The sequence below is a fragment of the Lepidochelys kempii genome, chromosome 14 (assembly GCF_965140285.1).
Source record: "Lepidochelys kempii isolate rLepKem1 chromosome 14, rLepKem1.hap1, whole genome shotgun sequence".
NCBI lineage: Eukaryota > Metazoa > Chordata > Testudines > Cheloniidae > Lepidochelys > Lepidochelys kempii.
Genome location: NC_136393.1, coordinates 48557098 through 48577343, shown reverse-complemented (window position 1 = coordinate 48577343; position 20246 = coordinate 48557098). Strand labels below are relative to the sequence as shown.

The 20246-nt window shown below is 51.6% G+C and overlaps 1 protein-coding gene across 1 annotated transcript; it reads left to right on the top strand.

Moving 5' to 3' along the window:
• Positions 1-7844: 7844 nt before the first annotated feature.
• LOC140897828 (early activation antigen CD69) lies at positions 7845-19778 on the top strand. The gene is made up of 6 exons (XM_073310942.2): positions 7845-7978; positions 13228-13791; positions 14533-14649; positions 16241-16410; positions 18059-18162; positions 18403-19778. Exons 2-6 carry the CDS (start codon positions 13605-13607, stop codon positions 18530-18532), a joined length of 708 nt encoding a protein of 235 aa, XP_073167043.2. The 5' UTR covers positions 7845-7978; positions 13228-13604; the 3' UTR covers positions 18533-19778.
• Positions 19779-20246: the final 468 nt, after the last annotated feature.

The following is a 20246-nucleotide window of genomic DNA, read 5'->3' as shown; positions in this document are numbered from 1 at the left end:
ACCACATCTGCACACAGCATTCAAGATGTGGGGGTACCATGGATTTATATAGAGGCAATATGATATTTTCTGTCTTATTCTCTATCCCTTTCTTGATGATTCCCAAGATTCTGTTTGCTTTTTTGACGGCTGCTCCACATTGAGTGGACGTTTTCAGAGAACTAGCCACAATGACTCCAAGATCCCTTTCTTGACGGGTACCAGCTAATTTAGACCCCATCATTGTATATGTATAAAGACAGATGGAGAGAATACCCCATATGGCCGGTGACCTGGGCTGTGGGAGATCTAGTTTTATGTCCCTGCTGCAATAATGATTTAATTATTTATACAAAGTGGACAAGCTCCCACGGGAGTGCGGGGGAAGGACACACCCTATAGCCCAGCAGTCAGGACGCTCACCTGGGGTGTGGGAGACCTTCACTCGGGTTGTTGCTCCCAGTCAGGTGGAGCGACTGGGGTTTAAACCTGGGTCTCTCACACCCCAGCTGGGTGCCCTAAGCAGCAGGCTATAATGAGTGGGTGGGGGGGTGGGAGGTGGGGCGCAGGGGGGTGTCTTTCTGACCAGAAATTCCATCCTGGCCCTGATGTCCCATCTGCCTAAATGTCAGGGTTCAGTCAATTCTTCCGGCCAAACAGGAGCAGGGAATGGGAAACCAGCCCTGCTGATGTCAGTGGAAAAGGAGCCTGATTTGATATGGAAATCTCCATGCCGAGACGGAATTTGAATTGTAAAGCACCCACTGAACTAAGGGTCCTCAGCCTGGGACCGGCACAGTTCTGCAGCGCAGGGGCGGGTGGATGGTTGTGTGTTCAGTTGGGTAGGGTGGGTTGGAGGATGGGGTGGCCCAAGGCACAGGGCTTCATTAAGGTGATCCAGGCACACCAGAACCTGTCCTGCCCCACAATGGCCATTGTGCCCTTACCCTGACCCCTCTTCTGTGACAGGGACTAGGTTTGCAACAGCGGTGTGCTGGCTGGATTGGGGGGCCCTGTCTGGTCTGGTTTTGGGGCAGGCTGGGGTTCTCTGCCTCCCCAGAAGGGCAGGAGCAGCTGCAGGGATCACTATCCCATCAGGAGAGCAGGGGTAGCAAGGAGTTCCCACTCCACTCCACAGATGCCAATCTGGCAGTGGGAGTCCCCAGTACTTAGCCCAGCAGCTGGGGTGTCTCTGTTTGGAGGAGGGGGACATTGTAGTCTTCCCCATCTGCCACACACACACAGCCCCATGCTGGAGTGGGGTCGACAGGATGCCCTGAACAGTGGGGTTGGGAGTTAGCACCCCATTGAGATGAATGGTCAGTTGTTCCCCCCAGGTCACAGAGCAATTGGTTCAGGCTCTCTGCAGATTTAGGCAGCATTGCTGCATTGATTATACTCAGAGCCATTCCACTATTTCAGAGCAATCAGTTCAGGCTCTCTGCAGACTCAAGAAGATGTCACTGTGTTGGTTACACTGAGGATACTCTTTTAAGGTTTTCCACACAACCTCAAGAGCTAGAAATTGACTACTTCATTTAATATGAACTGAGACACCCGACAATAATTAATTGCCAAAATTAGGCTATCCCATCATACCATCTCCTCCATAAAGTCACCAAGCTTAGTCTTGAAGCCAGATAGGTCTTTTTCCCCCACTTCTCCCCTTGGAATGCTGTTCCAGCGCTTCACTCCTTTGATGGTTAGAAACCTTCATCTAATTTCCAGTCTAAACTTCCTGCTGGCCAGCGTATAAAACTATATACAGAGGAGTTTACAAGAAAACGTCAGTTTGAAGTTTAGCTTGGGAAACTGCAAATGCTGAGTAGTTCTCTTAAAATGCGTCTACCGGGAAGAATAGCTCTGTCCATTGGTTTATTTTTGCCACACTCATCCTGATGGCATGTGAGATCTTTATATAGTTGTAAAATCCACCCTGGAATGTCATCCTCTCCCACTGTCCTACCACTAGGTGGCACCGTGCATAACATACCTTATTGACGCTAACCTCCCTCATACCTGGCTGGGCATTAAAGGCATGTATGGAAAACACATCTCTGGTTTCTCTCTCTCTAAAGGGAGCTCTGTAGCCCGTCCGGAGCTAATACAGATGACTGACTTGCTAGGAGCAGCCCCATGCCCTACTAAGTACAAGGTGTCTGTGACGGGGCGGAGAGCCGGGTCGAGAGGAGAGGAAAGGGGACGGTCCTCATAGTGGAGGCTGAGAAGAAACGGTCCTTCCTTCCCCACCCCACACCCAAAGAATCCCAGGACTTTGAAGCCATTGTGAGTTCTGGCTTATCTTTGTCTCTTGATAATTTTTTGGCCAAGAGGATGACTGATGCTGTGGCTGGTCAGCTGGGCTGGGGGATGGAGATATCAACCCCCCCACCAAATCAAAGCTCCCTCCTCCAACCCTGCATCCCGTCAACCCATGTTGCCTCCCACAAAGGTCAATCCATGTTCCCCCCCGCCCCGATTCCCAGGCCTCCAGCATTTCTGGCGACAGCTGCGATACGTTTATGGTTTAACTAGGGGCATGTGAATAATCTGGGAGCAGCCTAAAATAAATTCTCTTTAAAATCCCCTATGACCCATACGGGGGCCACTGTGCTGACAGGCCCATATGTTTTCCATTTTAGGTCTTTAAGAGCCTCTGGGTCTCAGTTTGATTGAAGCTCTCCCAGGATCCCCAGCCAGCTTCACCACAGCAGAAACCAGAGAGGGGCAGCGGGTACAAAATGCAGCCCCTGTCTGGAGAAAAACACTCAGGCCCAGAGCTGCACTGGGACGTAGGCGATGTGACACTGAGCATCCCAACGCCTAACTTTTTGGTGACTAGAAAACCACAGGTACAACCTTGGCGACCCACCAAGCCTAATCCCCGTCTGGAATCTGCTCGCTTAGGTTCCAAAGTGGTGTCTTGTGAGAACGAGTTGGACACCTACCGCGCTCCACAAAGCCCAAGGGAGGAGGCATAACTTTTTGCCTGGGCAAGGCACTCACCTGGGACGTGGGAGACCTAGATCCAATCCCACCCAGTGGGGAGAAAGGATTGGAGCAGGGCTCTCCTACCCTTCAGGTGGCTGCTCAAGCTATGGGATATTCTTCTTTCGGGCTCTCGCAGGGTACGTCTACCCTGGAATAAAAGACGTGAGGCACAGCTGTGCCTGGCCAGGCTTGTGGGGCTTGAAACTGACCCCGTGAGCGGGGAGGGTCCTTGAGCTCAGGGTCCAGTCCAAGCCCAAATGTCCACGCCATAGCTTTGCAGCCCGAGCCCAAGTCACCTGACCTGGACCAGACCCAGGGGTTTAATTGCAGTGTAGACGTATCCTCAGGTTCTTCCCATGCAATTGGTCCACACCGTATAATTACTGAAAGAATCACGGGGAGAGGAGGAGACAGAGAGCAAGAGACGGTGCGAATGTGTCTGTCGCCTGGCGGTAGGGCACTCACATGTGAGATCGAAGGCCTACGTTCTCATCCCCCTGCTCCAATGATCCCACAGACATTGTCATGGCCACGCCAGTCAAGGAGAACCAACCAGCAGAGGTGCCGGGGCTCAAGCCATTTTTTACATTCATAAATGACCCGGCAAGCCCAGAGACGCTGGGGCAATGAACTGCTGAGCCTAAAGGAGGCGGGGCCCAGCCCTGGCACAAATTAAGCAGTGAACCCAACCTGGCTCTGGGAATAGAATTTAAAAGGACAATAGGCATCAAGCTGATTTAAATGCAGGTTCTCCATGTGCTGATTGAACTCATGATTCAATTGGGAGATTTAAATCACTCCTCCCTGCTTTAGTCAGTTTCAACACCGGTAGCATAAAGTTTTGCTCTAGGTCAGGGATCATCAACCTTTGGCCCGCGGCCCGCCAGCAGCAGCCAGCACATCCCTCGGCCCGCGCCGCTTCCCGCAGCCCCCACTGGCCTGGGACGGCGAACCGCAGTCAGTGGGAGCCGCGATCGGCTGAACCTGCGGATGCAGCAGGTAAACAAACCGGCCTGGCCCACCAGGGGGCTTATCCTGGCAGGCCACATGCCAAAGGTTGCCGATCCCTGCTCTAGGTGCTCCTTGACCCATTTGTAGCATACACTTCTACAAAGAGACGGTGCTAGGCCCTGCCTTCCCCCAATCATTAGCAGAAATCATAACCCAGCATCTGACAACACGTCTGCAGCATTGCACGCTCACAGTTTTACTGCGAGTCTCATCGTATTTGGAGTATTTTTTTAAAAAGCCTCAGCTCCCGGAGTCAGGTGATTGAGGTGAGAAACTCAGCTTCCATTTAAAAAGGAAGGCTCTAGCCCTCCCGGTTGTAGAGAGGGGCCTGACAATGTGGCCTCTACATTCACAAAACAAGATGCAATACAAAGAGAGAGCCTGAGACGTGAGGCCTGGTATGAGGGGCCTGAACTGAAGCAGTCAGGCCTTGGTGATATAAAGCAAAGTTAGCAAAAATCAGGCTGTGAGCAGAAGTCGGGCCTTGCTACAAAACACGCTTGCTTGCAAGCTCACAGAACCTGGCCAGAACAGGACTGGTGTTGCAAAAACACAAGCACTCCTAGGTACTAAGTATTCATGTAAACGCATTCAGAAGTGTCAGGACAGAACACCCCGCTACACGATCATGGTGTAAACACACTCCCAGAAGGTGATAGGGGGACACACTGACCCCTCTGAAAGATAAGGTCAGCATGATGGATACAGCTCTCTTAGCAAGCCAACACGTACAAGGTGAAGGTAGTTCCTGACCATGTCAGAGAGTGGTAACGAACCATGTCGGCGGGGCAACATGTAACTTGTTTGTATTGATGTATAAAGAAGGGTTTCAGAGAAGCGTGTCTTTGCCTGGCCAAGGGGGAAATGTAAAATCCCACCATTGACTGAGCCGAGGCCATTCTCATGGGCATCTATGTCCCAGTATCCCCATAAAGTCTGCCGGGTGTTATTATGGGGCTTCGTTGACAATAAACCCGGCTGGTAGCCTTCGCTATGGAACTGAGTCTGTGGTTTTTTTTGGGCCATTGGATCGAGGTCTGCTGCGTACCCGTGCAGAGCTGGGACAGCACGCACCGAGAACACTCCTGCAGCCAATGACCGATTATGCCAAATGACAAATAAACGGAACCCGGACTTCATCCTCGCTTTAAATCTCCTGCTTTTTAAGCCAATCCGCTGATTTGGAGTTGGCTCAGTTCCAGCCGATCTGTGGGTGCTGAGCACATTGGCAAATCAGGCTAAAAGGGTGACAGCAGCTGAATCAGTAACGTGAGATCCAGAGGGGGTTTTCATCCTGCTTTCGCTGCCAATATCAGCCCAGTTGTCTCTAAGGAGTCGTTACGGACACATCCAAGCCGCAAAGCCTGTTGTTCCTGATCCCTGCTGAGACCTTGGGAGCGTTTGTTGTATTCACTGTGTCTATTTGACTACCACACAGCAGGGGAGCAACCAGTCCAGTTCATATAACTACACATTGTGCATTAGCAATGGAAGCTGGGATGTGGGGTGGGTAGGTGGGTTAGAGAGACCTAGGGGAGGAGGGAAGGTTTCTGTTGTGTTGTGTTGTGTTGTGTTGGTTGGAGCTGCCGGTTGCCAGCTCAGAGGTGGCACATATAGGGTAACAAACTGCTCCCCAGCACAATTAGCCACTGGCAGCAAATACTGACATCCACCTATTAGCTATCCCTGGCTATTAGTGTTTGCTACCCCACACCTTTCTCCATCCCCTGGTCCAGGGCTAGGAACAGCGCTTAATTTGCACCACTTGTAACGCCGACAGATTCCCCCGTCGGCGGCAGCTGGGAACAAACCTGGGACGTCTGGAGCTTAAGGCATAAGCCTCTACTGGATGAGCTAAAAGACGCACCTCTCTTGGCCAAAGTTACAGCAGGCTCAACAATCGCTAGCTGGCCTAGCTGCCACAAGAGGGGGACAGAGCCCCACACCAAGCAGGCCTGGGTTACATATGGACGGAGAAAGGTACAAGGGAGAGCGACTGAATTAGTCCAAAGGAAAAGGTCTGCTGATGTAATTCAAGGACTGGGTTAAAATCATGCCTGGTCCACACAAAGTGTGACCCAAAGATGGTGTGTTGGAAACTAGGCCTAATTGGTGACCAAAATATCCCATGCTGCCCACCACGCCCCTGTGAGGGCCTTAATGAAAGAGACTTTGAGGCGAAAAATTGGCTCCTGGAGTGACTGACTGGCCTGACTGCCCCATCGTCTGCTGGGACCCCAGACCTTCTGCGTCCTACTGAGAGACGTCCTGCCCTGACCAGACCAGGCCAGAGAGAGGGACCCGGATAACATCGGCATTTTCTGCTGAATCCCAAACACCACCCCGGGATGAAATGGGATCGGACTTTAACAGCAACAACAGCAGCTCCAGCCCATCTCAACTAACTTCTTCTCTCTTCCCCCAAAGGACAATAGTTGCCATCTGTGATACCGTCTAAGGGACTGTCTGACCAGGGGAGGGGCTTCCTTCTTTAAAAACTCTCTCCAGCGAAAGGGGACAAGGGGAGTTGGTACCACAGAGGACTTACTAGAGTTGATACTTTACATTCCAAAGGCTTGGACAGTTTTTCCTTCTTTGTCTTTATCTTTAATTAAAGGTTAGGAGGAGGATTTGTAGTGGGGTTGCCATGGTCCTGAGCAAGCTGAAGTCTCCATGTACCAAACCTCAGACCTTGTTTGAAAGTGTCCAGAGCTGGGCAGTGACTGGGGCATGTTAACCCCGTTGGCCCATAGATTCCTTCTAAACCATACAACCTCACTCACCTCCTCCCCCTGGATACCCCTAATGTCCCAGTAGCAGGCTCATCAAAAGACGGGGGGGGGGGGGGGGGGCGGTGAAATCCGGATCCACTGAAGTCAAGGGAAAACTCTCATGGACGTCCATGGATTTCACTCAGGGAGTGTAAAGGTGCCTTAAACTTAAAATCACTTTAATTGCCCCTCCGCTCCCGCACCCCTGCACCCCGCACATGGATGGAGACACTGTGAATTAAGAGCTGCTCTACACTAGAAGAGTTATCCCGCTCTAAGTACCTTGTCTGGGGCTGTGAAATATTTTTAGCACAATAATTACACTGGTGAAGCCCTTGGTGTGGACAATGGGTTATACTGGTAATGGTGGATTAGCCACTGGGCCAACGGGGCCTGGGCCAATTGGGGGGCCCCCAGAAATATGGGTGCCCTGACCCACTCTGCCCAGCACTCCTGCCAGTAGGGTTAGGGTGCAGTGGCCCCCACTCCCTGGCAGGAGCGCCAGGCGGGTGAGGGGTTGGGGGGGCAAGGCCCCACACCCTGACCCTGCTCCACAGCAGGGGTACTGGAGGGGGGTTGGAGGGGTCTCCATCTGCTCTGGCCCAGGGCCCCAAAAAACAGTGATCTGGCTCTGTATAAAGGTGCCCTGCACCTCTACAGGATATTCCCTCCCTGCCAGGGGATCTGGGTACCAATCTGAGCCCCTTTATCCAAGTACACCCCGGGGAGCCAACCAGGATGGTTAGGGCTGCAGGCCCCTGTAGTGCAGACAGGCCCCGAGTCCAGAGTGGCCCTCAGGTTTCAGCACCCGGGGAAATCTGCCCCCAAGCTGTGTTGCACGGGGAGACTTTAGCCCGGCCTGACCTGCCTGCCTCAGTGACCCTGCAGTGCTCACTGGGCCACAGAGTCTTTGGCTCGGGTCCCTGGGGCAGCTCAGCTTTCTGCCACCCGGGCATGTTTCTGTTTCTGAAAGACGTGTCAGGAAGTGGATTGTTTTTGATTTGAAATCCTCTCCAGGATGCAGTTTTAAAATTTGTTTTGTTTCAGCTTCCTGGAATATTTACGACTGACACCCAAGCAGGGAGGAGCTGTGGGGCCAGTGTATAACCCGCCTGCTCCAGCGAGGGACTGTGAGTGTCTCACAGTCCAGCAAACCCTCCCTGATTGGAATTAACCCTTTCGCTGCTGTTGGTCCTCCTGCGGGGAGCTGCCTGGCTGCTGCCCAGGTGAGCAGAGAGCAGCAAGAGCTGGGGGGTGGGGTGGGGGGGCAATATCTGCATGGGGAGCTCTCCTTGGGCTGCCTCCATTCTGTCTCTCCCCGGCTTTGTCCCCACGAATCCAGTTTAGCTCCCAGCTCAGTTGCCCCAGCGGGTCTCTGAGGGGCTGGTTGCAGGGGGCTCCTATGGGGCAGGGTGAGCGGGGGGGCAGATGCAATGCCCCTGGGCAGGCTGTAGTGAATGGCCTGGGATGTGTCCGCCCCGCAGAGCCAGGTGGGATCTGATTGCTTCACCCCACTGCAAAGCACCCGGATTTGTGCCCTGGGGTCAGACCCTTGGTGCCAGCTCCATTGGATGCCTTTGCTGGGGCCGGAGCTGCCAGATTCACTCCCCGGGCTCCTGCCCCGTTGCTCTGCCGCTGGCTGGCCCTGCAGATAGGGACCCTCCTGCAAACACCCTGGGCAGCAGCTGCTGCTTCTCTCCCTGCCAGAGCAGATCCACAGAGAGACCAGAGAGCGCTTGTCAGCTGCTTTGGCTGGACTCAAGTTACCGATTATTAAATTCATAGGCCCTGATTTTTCTTTTTGCTGGCGGGTGCTTTTGAAGAGGTTGTGTGTGTTTTGGGGGGCATTCTGCTAGTTTCGGGGGGAGGCTATTTTCAGCATATGTATACATTTCTTTCATATTCTAGTTATTGGATGTGTCAGTCATTGGTATCTTTACTATTTGAATAACGATTCAGTTGTTATTTTTAGCAACTACCTAATTACATTCTCATGAATTACAGTATATTAAGATCATTGCAGTCACCTAGAAGCTGTGTTCACTAATGTCCCAGTTTCAAGACATTATGTCTCCAGCCAGCAATCGTATTTACATCTAGTTCCCTGGTATGGTCTTGATGCACGTTCAGGACAGCTGCATTATCCAGGAGAGAAGACTGGAGAGAATTTTTAAGTCTTCTGAAGCTAGAGAATGAGTTGGGGATGACACAGGCACAGTGAGATGGATTCAATTTGCAAATACTTCCAGAGTCCTGCAAATGATTCCAAGGTCTCTTTCCTGATGGGTAACAGCTAATTTAGACCCCATCATTCTGTATGTATAGTTGGGTTTATATTTTGCCATGTCATCGAATCATAGAAGATTAGGGTTGGAAGAGAGCTCAGGAGGTCATCTAATCCGACTCCCTGCTCAAAGCAGGACCAATCCCAACTGAATTTGCATTACTTTGCATTTAACATTGAATTTCATCTGCCATTTAGTTGCCCAGTCACCCATGTTAGGGGGCTTATTCCTTCACCTGTTTACTTCCCTGGTCCTTCTCGCACGAACAGAGAGCAACAATACCCAAAGTCCAAAGGTGCAAACAATTCGATGTTTATTGGGCTGAACTTCCAGCAAGCATGATTCCAGTTTCCTTCCTTAGTGTCCCCCTTCCCAGCTCTGACACCACAGAGCCTTACCTGTGTCCCTGTTCCCATTCCCCACCCCCCTTAGCAAAACATGATTCCAATTCCCCCCCTAGCAAAGCACGATTCCAGTTTCCCCACCTCCATTCCCTGTTCCCATTCCTGCCCCCCTTACTTCCTGATTGACTGCAGACTATATAGTAAAACTTGAGTTCTGCTTAGCTATACCTTAACCAATCATTTTCCTGAAATTTAACTAACCAGTCCTAACATATTGTAACACGATTATTTAACCATTTTATATCCCACCACCTTAATTAGTTTACACCCAGCAAAATTAATTATCCAGCAGACAGAAACAATCACAGAACCAGACAGAGACCCTGCAAATAAACAATAGCAAAGTGGGAACTATAATGACAAAACAATACAGAAGTGAGGATTTATTTCTTTATTTACACCTATAAGGACATAAGGGTTTCCCAGCTGTGTCTATTGGTAAGTGAGTTCTTACCAGACAGAAAACTATCAAACTAAACTTCCTTTTACATCCTCTAGGCCCTTCCCTTTCTCTGGAGGTGATAGATCGGATCACCTTTCCAACAGCCCCAGATTGCCTTATTTCAATGTGACTGGTTTGGGATGTGAGGATGTGACCAGTCGCTTCCCAGCTTATGGCAGCCTCTGTTGCTTAGCCAAAGGCCTTAGCCTAAGAACAGGGCCTCAGACCGTCGCCGTGAGAGAAGGCCCTTACACCGGCAGACAGTGATTTTGATTCTTTCTTTTGTACCTCTAGAACTAGCCAAGTGACAAGAATACACCTAAATTCTTAGAGAAAAGGCCTTTACAGACAGGCCTGAATAGCTATATCCTAACAACCCAGTTTTCAGAGATCCTTTCATAGCTCTTCGCAGTCTGCCTGGGTCTTAACTATTTTGAGTAGAATCATAGGACTGGAAGGGACCTCGAGAGGTCATCAAGTCCCGTCCCCTGCGCTCATGGCAGGACCAGCACCAGCTAGACCATCCCTGACAGGCGCTTGTCTAACCTGCTCTTAAAAATCTCCAATGATGGAGATTCCACAACCTCCCTAGGCAATTTATTCCAGTGCTTCACCACCCTGACAGGAAGTTTTTCCTAATGTCCAGCCTAAACCCCCTTGCTGCCGTTTAAGCCCGTTGCTTCTTGTCCTATCCACAGAGGTTAAGGAGAACCATTTTTCTCCCTCCTCCTTGTAACAACCTTTTAGGTACTTGAAAATGGCTATCGTGCCCCCTCTCTCTGTCTTCTCTCTTCTTGTATCAACTGCAAACGTTGGCACCTCACTGCTTACCCCTTTTTCCAGATCACTGATGCATTTTGCACAGTGCTGGTCCCAGTACAAGCCCCTCGGGGGGGACACCTCTATTTACTCCTCTCCATTCTGAAAATGGACCATTTATTCCCGCCCTTTGTTTCCTACCTTTTAACCGGAGCGCCTGGCAATGCTTTCAGGATCATCAAACCTTCATTTCATTTAATGCCAAGACTTTTGCTCTCTTTCTTAATCCCTCTGCCTCTGTTTCTAAACAAACTCCCTGCCCCCGGGGCAGAACCTGTTCGCAGCCCAGAGCTCATGAGAGCTCTGCCTCCATGGTGCTGAGCACCCCGCTACTTCTCTTCCATAGCACCCAGGGAGTCACATCGGTGATTGAATTGCTGCCCCAGCTTGTGGGTGCGTTTGTGCGGGAGCGGCGGGTGTGTGTAGGTGCGTTGGCTATGTGAGTCTGTCAGGATGTCATATATCATACGATCTGCCAGCCCCACTGTGTAAGCTGGATCCTGTGAGCAGCCGGGGACAAATGCCCACTGTGGCAGATGGTGTTGGGAGGAAGGCGGGCAGGGCTGATCCTATAATTGTGCAGGGGGAGTGACATAGGAGAGGGTGGGGGGCAGCTCTAGACAGAAGCTGTGCAGTGGCAGAGACTAAGATCTAAGCCGAGAATGCTGCGTTCCTTATTCTGCAAGTTTCTTGCTGACTGGTGGAAAAAAGTGACTCTAGGGTGTGTCTACACGGCGCAGTGAGCCCAGCTCAGACTCAGGTTTGAGACCGCGCCCCTTTTTGTCCACACACAGATCAGTCTGACTCCGGTCAAGTCAGGTCCTAGCATCCTGCTGGGGCAAGTCTGAGCCTGCGTCCTGGTGTGACTCTGGTCCGAGCTCTGCCATTTTGCAGTATGGACACAGCTCAAGCTGCAGACCCATCAGAAGGTCTGTGCGGTGGGGTGTGGACCATTAGCACAGCTGAGAGGCCCCGGGCCAGCAATCATAAGCCCAGGTTTGCAGTGCAGTGTGGATGCAAGTGGCCACAAACCTGGATCCCACAGAGCTGGGTTGACCATGCCGTGGAGATGTAGCCCTAGTGATTCACTGGCACCAGCCCAGGCCAGGTGTAGTTGCCAGTGGGTTGGTGATGATGCAAGTGTCTAACAGAGAGGGGAGAATCCTAATCCGGTGGCATTTTATACCCCACTAGGCAGGGGGCAGAGATGTTACAAGGTGCCCGGCAGGGGAGACTCCGAATCCCTGTACGAGCACAGGAGACTCTTACCGGGGTGCATTTTCTGTCTCCCGGATTCCTGCCCTTGTAGCATTTTATGACACACAATGGGACTATGGGGCAATGCCCAGCTGGCTGAGGTAGCCGTTACCCTCCTCCCCCATAGCTCTGCTAATACCCTAGAGGAGCTGTGAGAGGAGGGGGCTGTTTGTTTAGCTGCCTTTTATTGTTTCACTGATGGAGCTGTTTATTGACTGACTGGAATGACTTTTCATTTCCACTCAGGGGCAGGTGTCATTTTGCAGCAGCTCTCCTGAAACCACGCCCCTGACTTGAAAAGGCGGCAGATTCAAATCTAATGAAATACGTTTTCACCCAAGGCACAGCTGGCCTGTGGAACTCACTGCCACAAGATCTCCTTGGTCAATCTCCTTTTCTAAATCCTGCCAAGCTCTTGACATTTATAGATATAGTGGGACTGTCCAGAGTTATAAACATCAATATTACAAAATAACCTGGAGTGGGAAGGGCTCTAAACCCTCCTGGGCAAGGTATAAGCCCCAGCTTCTAACCAATGGGGGTGAGGGAGGAATCTGTCCCCGGGGCAGGTTATTCCATCACCGTCCAGTACAGGGGTGTCCTGCCCCTCCCGCTGAAGCAGCTGGTGCTGGCTGGTGTTGGAGATGGGGTGCCCCCTTCAGATCTGCTCAGTAACAGCTCTGCTGCGGCCATAGGGTGCAGCTGGGACTGTCTGTCTGCTGCTGTTCTCCCAGGCCCTGTCCCACCAGGGGTGCAGGGACTTCCTGGGGCATCCCCCAAGGGCAGAAAGAGGGAACTGCCCCCGGCCCCCCGTGCAAAATTCCAGGCACTGCAATTAAACCGTAACGACTTCTTGTAAACTATTTGCATAAGGGGAAGTGATCATTCCTGCCAGTTCAGGTGTGGCTGTAACAGACATATACACAGACCTCACCCATCAGAGCTGGGGGTCAGGACCCATTGACTGCAGTGCAGCGATGGCTAATTTCACCAGCTGGGGATCTAGGTTCAGTGATTTCAATGGAGCTGCCCCAATTCACACCATCAGATCTGGCCCCACTCTCTCTACATGAAACTGACCCCAGTCCAGCGCATGTCTCCATGGGTTTGTCGAGTGCTTTGGGATCCTTCAGATGACAATCGCTGTAGAGAAACCCGGGCAGTCCTCGCTCTGCCAGCTCTAACTGCCCCTGCTGTGCAGGGCTGTGGCTGGGCAGATAAAACCCCGACACAAGCCAGCCAGAGTAACCCGACAATTCTCTCCACAGGCAAACCTCGAACCCAGACCCTACAGAAACCAGTAAGAGGAAACAGAACCAGGATGATTCTGCGACCTGGAATTGATTTGGTCAGCGCCTGCTAAGGCCTAGTTGACCCTGGGGATAAAAGCCGTGCCAAGGATACCTTTGAAACAGTTCATTCGAACACAGCTCGGGCCCAGCCTGGCTGGTCGGAGTCTTCAGGTAAAACTCACAATCCAATTGTATTTGAAAGGAGTTTTTCCTGATCACCCCACATAGCCAAACCGCACCTGAGCTGTAATCCAGTGAGCTGCTTTGAAGATCTCCTTACGAAGGGCTCTGCCGGCACCGCCAGACCCACTGTGAACAGGGCCGTAGTTACCACTGGCCGTAGAAAGGTGAACATGTCCCCTGTTTTGGAGTCCGCAATTCTTTCGGAGACAGAAAAGATGTGGAACGGGTTGTATCCTGCTGAGAAGATAAAGCCAAATCCACTCCTGGCTTCCCATGTAACCCAAATGAAACCAAACGGAACAACTCATGTGACCATCCCACCAAAGGATGGAGAGAGCAGCAAAATTTACCCTACAGGTACAGCTGCCTCTTTGGGATCTTCTTACACTTTAACTCAGGAGGGCCTTTATCTCCCTTTAGTGGCTGGTCCATGTAAAATACACTTAAATTAGCCACGGCCTTCAATGTACTGCAGCTTTTAGCTCTGTGTCCAGAGATCCCTGCTTCAGTCCCTGCATAGTCACCCCACCTCCTCCATCAGTGCGAGACAGGCTGGTCAAATGTCCATCAACGTCTTCTGGGTGGAAAATGCTTTTTTGAACTAGACAGATTTTTCCCCACAACTCTTTTTGCTCAGAAGGTTTCTGGGTTTCAAATGGAAACAAAGCCAATCTTCATTTCTAATGGGAAGGGTTTTTTTTGGTGGTGGGGGGGAATTTTGTGTTTGAAGTAGGAAAAGAATCCCTTTTTGATTTAAAATGTTGGGGTCTGTCCGTCCCCCCCCCCCCATTCTCTCCCCTTTTAGATAAACACTTTCACTGGAAACAGTTTGAAAGTGCAGGGGGAAACTCCGAAAACCTCCAGTTGAAACCCCTGTTTTTCTGATTTTATTTTTATTTTTAAGTTGAAAGGACTCCCCCCCGCCATTTGGAATGAAAATTTTCACTTCATGCTCTCTAAATTTCTCTCTATATATTTGAAAATACCACCCCCCCTTTTTTTTTTAAGCCAGCTCCAGCTGGTGCTGCTGATCAGTGCAGGGCCCATTTCTCCCTGCTCTAGCCGCCCCGTGAGCCTTAATGGCTGTTTCTATTACAGGTTTGCTCTCTTCGTTGAAATCACAGGCACGTCGCTGGGCGGTTCTGAACATGGTTCTTGTTCCCATCCTGACCATCACTGTCATCACCCTCATCGTCGCCCTCATGGCCCTGTCAGGTGAGCGTGGAGCCTGCACTGGCCCCGTCTCTGTGTCTTACACTCCGTGCTGGAAATCTCACAACACCCCCCAACTTCTCCCCTCTCCCCCCCTCCCCCCACAGCCCACCCCTGCTTCAACAGTCACATCAGACTCTGCTGAGCCCGGGGTGTTTCTGTGGGGTCTCTCCCCCCTCACCCGCCATAGTCCAGCTCCCACTGGCTGTTGGCTCGCTCTGCCATGTCACCCAAACACACCTGGTTACCCAGGGCTGTGAGTCACCATGTTACCCCCCTGTCTCCAGCAGGGAGACACGTGTCTCCATCTTTTCCCAGCTGGCTGTCAGCTCCCTAACCCCACCAGCCTCTCAGCCTCGCAAGCCCTCTCCTCCCGGCTAGGCCAGCCCTGGCTTTACCTTGTAGATAACAATAGCTGCACCCCAACCCCTGTGTCCCTTTGCAGCGTGCCCCTGTGACCTCCAGCCCCGGCACCGGCTACTCACTGAAATCCCAGATCCTCTGCCCCAAAGGTGCAGCATGCCCGTATTTACCAGTTTTACTATAAACCACCGCTCCTGTATCACACACAGCCCTTGTGAGCATGGCTAATAAACAGGAGAGGTTTGTTCAGGAAAGAAAAACGATTTAACTAGAAACGAGAGAACGAGGTGGGCACAAATGATAACACAAAACACGAACCTGGGTCTACACTCACCTTTCCTGTCTCATGAAGCCGCTTTCCCCCCAAGTCCAGCGTCTTGCCGAGCTGGCCGGCTTCATGGGCACTCAGTGGTTTGAGCATTGGCCTGCTAAACCCAGGGTTGTGAGTTCAATCCCTACGGGGGCCATTTAGGGATTTGTGGCATAAATTGGGGATTGGTCCTGCTTTGAGCAGGGGGTTGGACTAGATGACCTCCTGAGGTCCCTTCCAATCCTGATATTCTATGATTCTATGAAATACAGATCCAAGCCTTCATGAAAACCCTCCACTGCTCCTCCTCAGTGAAAGGATCCAGAGGGTCTTTTCCTCTCCTCTGGTAGATTCAAACTGAGAGACAACAGCACCCCCTGGTGTCTGGTTGCGTCTATTCTATACCTAGCATCTCACCTGTGGGTGTCCAGGGGATAACAGCTCCACCTGGCGGCTGATTACAATTATCTCATCGATTGGTTGGTACCACGGGAGGCCTCACCGCTGGCCTTTTTTCAGAGCACGGTTTTGTGGCCACGACACACGGCTCCGGGATTGCTTCCCCCGCAGACCAGCCCTGCCATGCAGAAGCCGAAGTGCCCGACATGCGGGTGCAATCACCGGCACCGGCTGTGCCTGCAGTTAACTGCAGGGGGGCAAAACTGGGGCACAGCAAAGGAGACCAGGGCTGGAAACGTGGCTCCAAATTCACAGCCGGTGTCGCTGTGGAGGGTGCTGGTGGAGGGCGCTGGCCTCTCCCTGTTGTAAAGGGGAACGTGTCCCGGCACAAGACCAGCTTCCCCTGGTGTGCGTGCACGGTGTTCCATGGTGTGGTGTCGCTGGGGGGCGGGTTCCCTTGGAGGGAGACCACTACAGAGGGAGACGGGCAGATCTCTCACCCTCCTACTTTCTCATCTCCAGCAAGGAAATCTGAGCCTTGTCCAGCTGGTCCTGCCTGCCCGGACGGCTGGCTCGGGTACCTGGGGAAGTGTTACTATTTCTCAGAGACTGAAGGAAACTGGACCGACAGCCAGAACAACTGCTCTGCACTCGGTGCCTCCCTGGCCGTGATCGACACCCAGCAGGAAATGGTGAGCCCCAGATTCTGGGCTGCACAGGGTGGGGGTGGCAAAGGCGGCTTTCTGCTGGGTTTGTCCTGGGGCTGTCAGGGCCCCAGATGCTGCTTGAATTTAGGGCAACTTCTCACATCCCAGAATAGCCAGAGTACAGAGTGCTCTACCCACTCTCCATCCTCCCCGTTCACCAGGGATTGAGTCGGAGCAGTGTGGGGCTAATGTGCTGACCTCCAGGGGAGTTCCCAGTGGGGGAATCTAGATGCTTTCCAGCCCCTTTTATGTGACAGGAGCAGCATTGCCAACCCAGGCATTTAAAAATCAGCAGTCAGGACCCCCAAAACCATGAGATTGACTGAAAAATAACAGCTGCCAGGGCTTCTAATTTGTTTTCTGGTGTTGTAGCTTTTAGGGGGTCACATTTTCAAGTTTATCTCTGCAACCATGAGAGTTAGAAACTTATGAAAGATGAGAGTCTCTTGTAATCACCTGACTCCAGGAGCTGGGGTGTTAAGAAAAGCACCAAACAGCATGAGACTCTCAGTAAAATCAAGGGATTTGGTCAGCATGTAGGAGTGGTAAAGGCCTGGAGTGCAGCTGAGAGCAGAGCCAGATGGCTGCTAACTACCGGAGCTGGTTGAAAATCAGAATTTCCAGCCTATGGGAAATGTAGGATAAAAACAAATGTCAAAATATCGGAATCGGGACAAGAAGCTGAAATGGCTCAACTTTTAACTTTCCTTTCAGTTCCAGAAATATGTGACAATGTCTGGTTTTGACGTTTGATCAAACCAACTTCTTTTGACACTCACAGATCAGAACAGTTTGATTTGTCAAAGCCAATCAAAACATTTTGTTTCAGCCTGGTTCAGCATTGAACAGCAGCTGTGGTTCCTCATGCGAGTTGTCCTTTGGGTGCCTTCTGCCCCCTTTTGTGCGTTGAGATCCCGGGTGGGACTACTTCACCCATGATGCCCAGCAGTGGCTCAGCCAATAGGGAAACCATGGTGCTTTATGGGAGATGTAGTCTAGGGGGAACCAGCCCATAGTAGAGGGAGGTGGAGGTGTGAGGCCCAACTATAATTCCCACAAGGCACCCTGGTAGCTCAGCTGGCTACAGACTAATGCTGAACTGACCCAAAACACAATAATTGCTCAGTGGAAATGGAAAAAATTCAGCAAAATTTACTTTTGGAAAAATTCATTTTTGCAGGAAACACATTTTCTGTCACAGAATATTTTGATGGAAAAGCTCCAGCCAGCTCTACTAAGCGCACTAGACTAGTTGCAAAAAGAAAAGGCACCTTAGAGACTAACAAATTTATCTGAGCATGAGCTTTCGTGAGCTACAGCTCACTTCAAATAAATTGGTTAGTCTCTAAGGTGCCACGAGTCCTCCTTTTCTTTTTGCGAATACAGACGAACACGGCTGTTACTCTGAAACTAGACTAGTCTTAGCACAATGTCCACACATGGACTGACTTCCCCGTAGCTCATGGAGCGGATGGGTGCTGCCTTCGAGTCTGGATTGTCATGTCTTGGTGTCGAATTCCCAGCCTGGACCCCCTGCCCAGCGCCCCGTGTCGTAGCTCAGAGAATCAAGTGCAGGTTGTAGGGGCCCAGAAATGGTGTGTGACGCATACTTACTTTTATTTTTCTAACAAAGGATTTCATGATGCGCTATAAAGACATCCCCAACTATTGGATCGGCCTCCGGAGGGACCTGAACCAGACCTGGAAATGGGTCAGTGGCACCAAATTCAGCAACTGGTGAGTCCCTCTGAGTTCTGTTCACTCAGTGAATGATGCAGCTCACATTTAAAACGGAAGACAGGCCCTGTGGTTAGGGCCTGGGGCTGTGATTTAGGAAATCTGGTTCAATTCCTGGTTTCACCCCAGGTTTGCTGTGACCTTGGGGAAAATGGCTTGGAGCCAGATTATGGCTGCTAGTGGAGGCTGCTTTCAAAGTTTTGTTCGATTTCTGATTATTATTATTTGTTGCTGTTGCAGGTTTATAATAGCAGGAGAAGGGTTGTGTGCTTTTCTGAACAGTGGCGATATTTCCAGTTCAGGCTGCTCCAGGGAGGGACGCTGGATCTGCAGCAAACCAGTGGAGAAAACAGAAGGCAGAGCACAGTGACAGTGACCTGGATGAGGCTGGGCCTTGTCCTTTTACCGGGCTGTCCCAAGCTGCCTCAGCAAGTGGGGGACTGGATGGGGCTGGCGAAGGGGGACAGCCCCAGCAGCAAGGAAGAGAGACGGTCGCTGAAAGACAGCGTATAGCTCCTCCCCTTGGAGCCTCTGGCACCCATTGGCCCATTTGGGAATGTGGGGTGCTCCAGGGATTTAACAGGGAGACCACATAATGTGGGTCTTTTATGGCTCCATTCCAGCAGCCCCACCCTGAATTAGGGGCGAGACTCCGTGGCCCTCCCAGGCTGAGGGCAGCCCCTGTGTTCAGGTTTAATAACATTTGGAGCCTGCAGCTTAAAAACCAGGCGTAGGAGCCTGAGAAGAGCTGAGCGATCTGGCCAGGGGAATGAAGGGGCTGGGGTGAACCCCTGCAGCCTGGCGGAAGGACCCCTGATCTCCTGCTGTAAGGCGAGAAGGGCTGGTTTGCAGGCCCTGCTGCGAGAGCATGAAGAGAAGCAGCGAACAGGAGGGGATGTGAACCGCTGCTCCCAACCCTGTAGGGAAACTGAGGCAACAGCTGCATCCTGCCAACAGGGGAGTCCCCACAAGGACTAATAAACTGAGGACAATCCCCTCCATCTGTCCTTCTCTCCTATCTAATGCCTGCCTTTATACCACACTCTTCACTATAATGTCCTGCCTTGTGTATGTCCCAGTGCTATAGCTGGAAAAACAAGAGCACCCCAACAATCGGACAGATGGAATACACTATAGCCATAAGACAGGACATGGCAGTTGTTTGTACTTCACAAGCAGTAGGGGGTGAAAAATTGGCAGCAAATCCTGCTGGGAGAGGAAACGGGTATAAAAGCCAAGGCCCCGTCTATGGCACAGAGACAGAATCTTTTGACTAGGAAACTGGAAGGGGAGCAGCCAAACCTGCAGCGTCCCTCCTCTCAGAGACCCAGGGCAGGAGCCGGAGACGAGCAGTGGCCGGACTGATCTGCCAGAGACTGTCTCTGGAGGTGTTGTGGCCCCTGCAGCCATGGGGGAAGGACTCAAACTCCTGCTGTAAGGCGAGAAGGGCTGGTTTGCAGGCCCTGCTGCGAGGGCTGCAGGAGCGTGAAGAGGCACCGCGGACAAGAGGATTGCTGGCACGTGCTAGGATAGACTCTGTGTGTGTGTGTGTGTACATGTACGACATTTTTATAATAATAAACCAGCTCCCAGAAGGGACATTTTTATTTTGTAAACCTTAAATCCTCATGTGAATGGCTCCTCCCACCCCAACAGGGAAACTGAGGCAGCAGCTGCATCCTGCCAAGAGGGCTGTGAGTGCCCCTCCCACCAAGTGTGTGTGTGTGTCTCTCTCTCCTTTTTCTGCCCGATCCTCTTCATCTTTCCCTCTGCCTGCCAAGGGGTGATGTTCTCTAGGGGAAGGGCTCTCCACTCACTAGGGGAAGGGCTTTTCCCTGGACTCTGCCTAGAAAGGGCAGGGCTCAGCCTGACGTCTCTGCCCTGGGAAGGAACTTGTCTGTCATGAGCACAGTGGAATGTGTGTGTGTGTGAGAGAGAGACATCAAAGAGCTGAGCTGTTCTCTGTCTAGCCATACACAATCCCCAGGAACCATTACTGATAGACAAACTGCAGACAATTACACATGAACCCACACCACCATGCTAAGCATCAAGTATGACACCAGTGGTTAGAGGCTCCAACT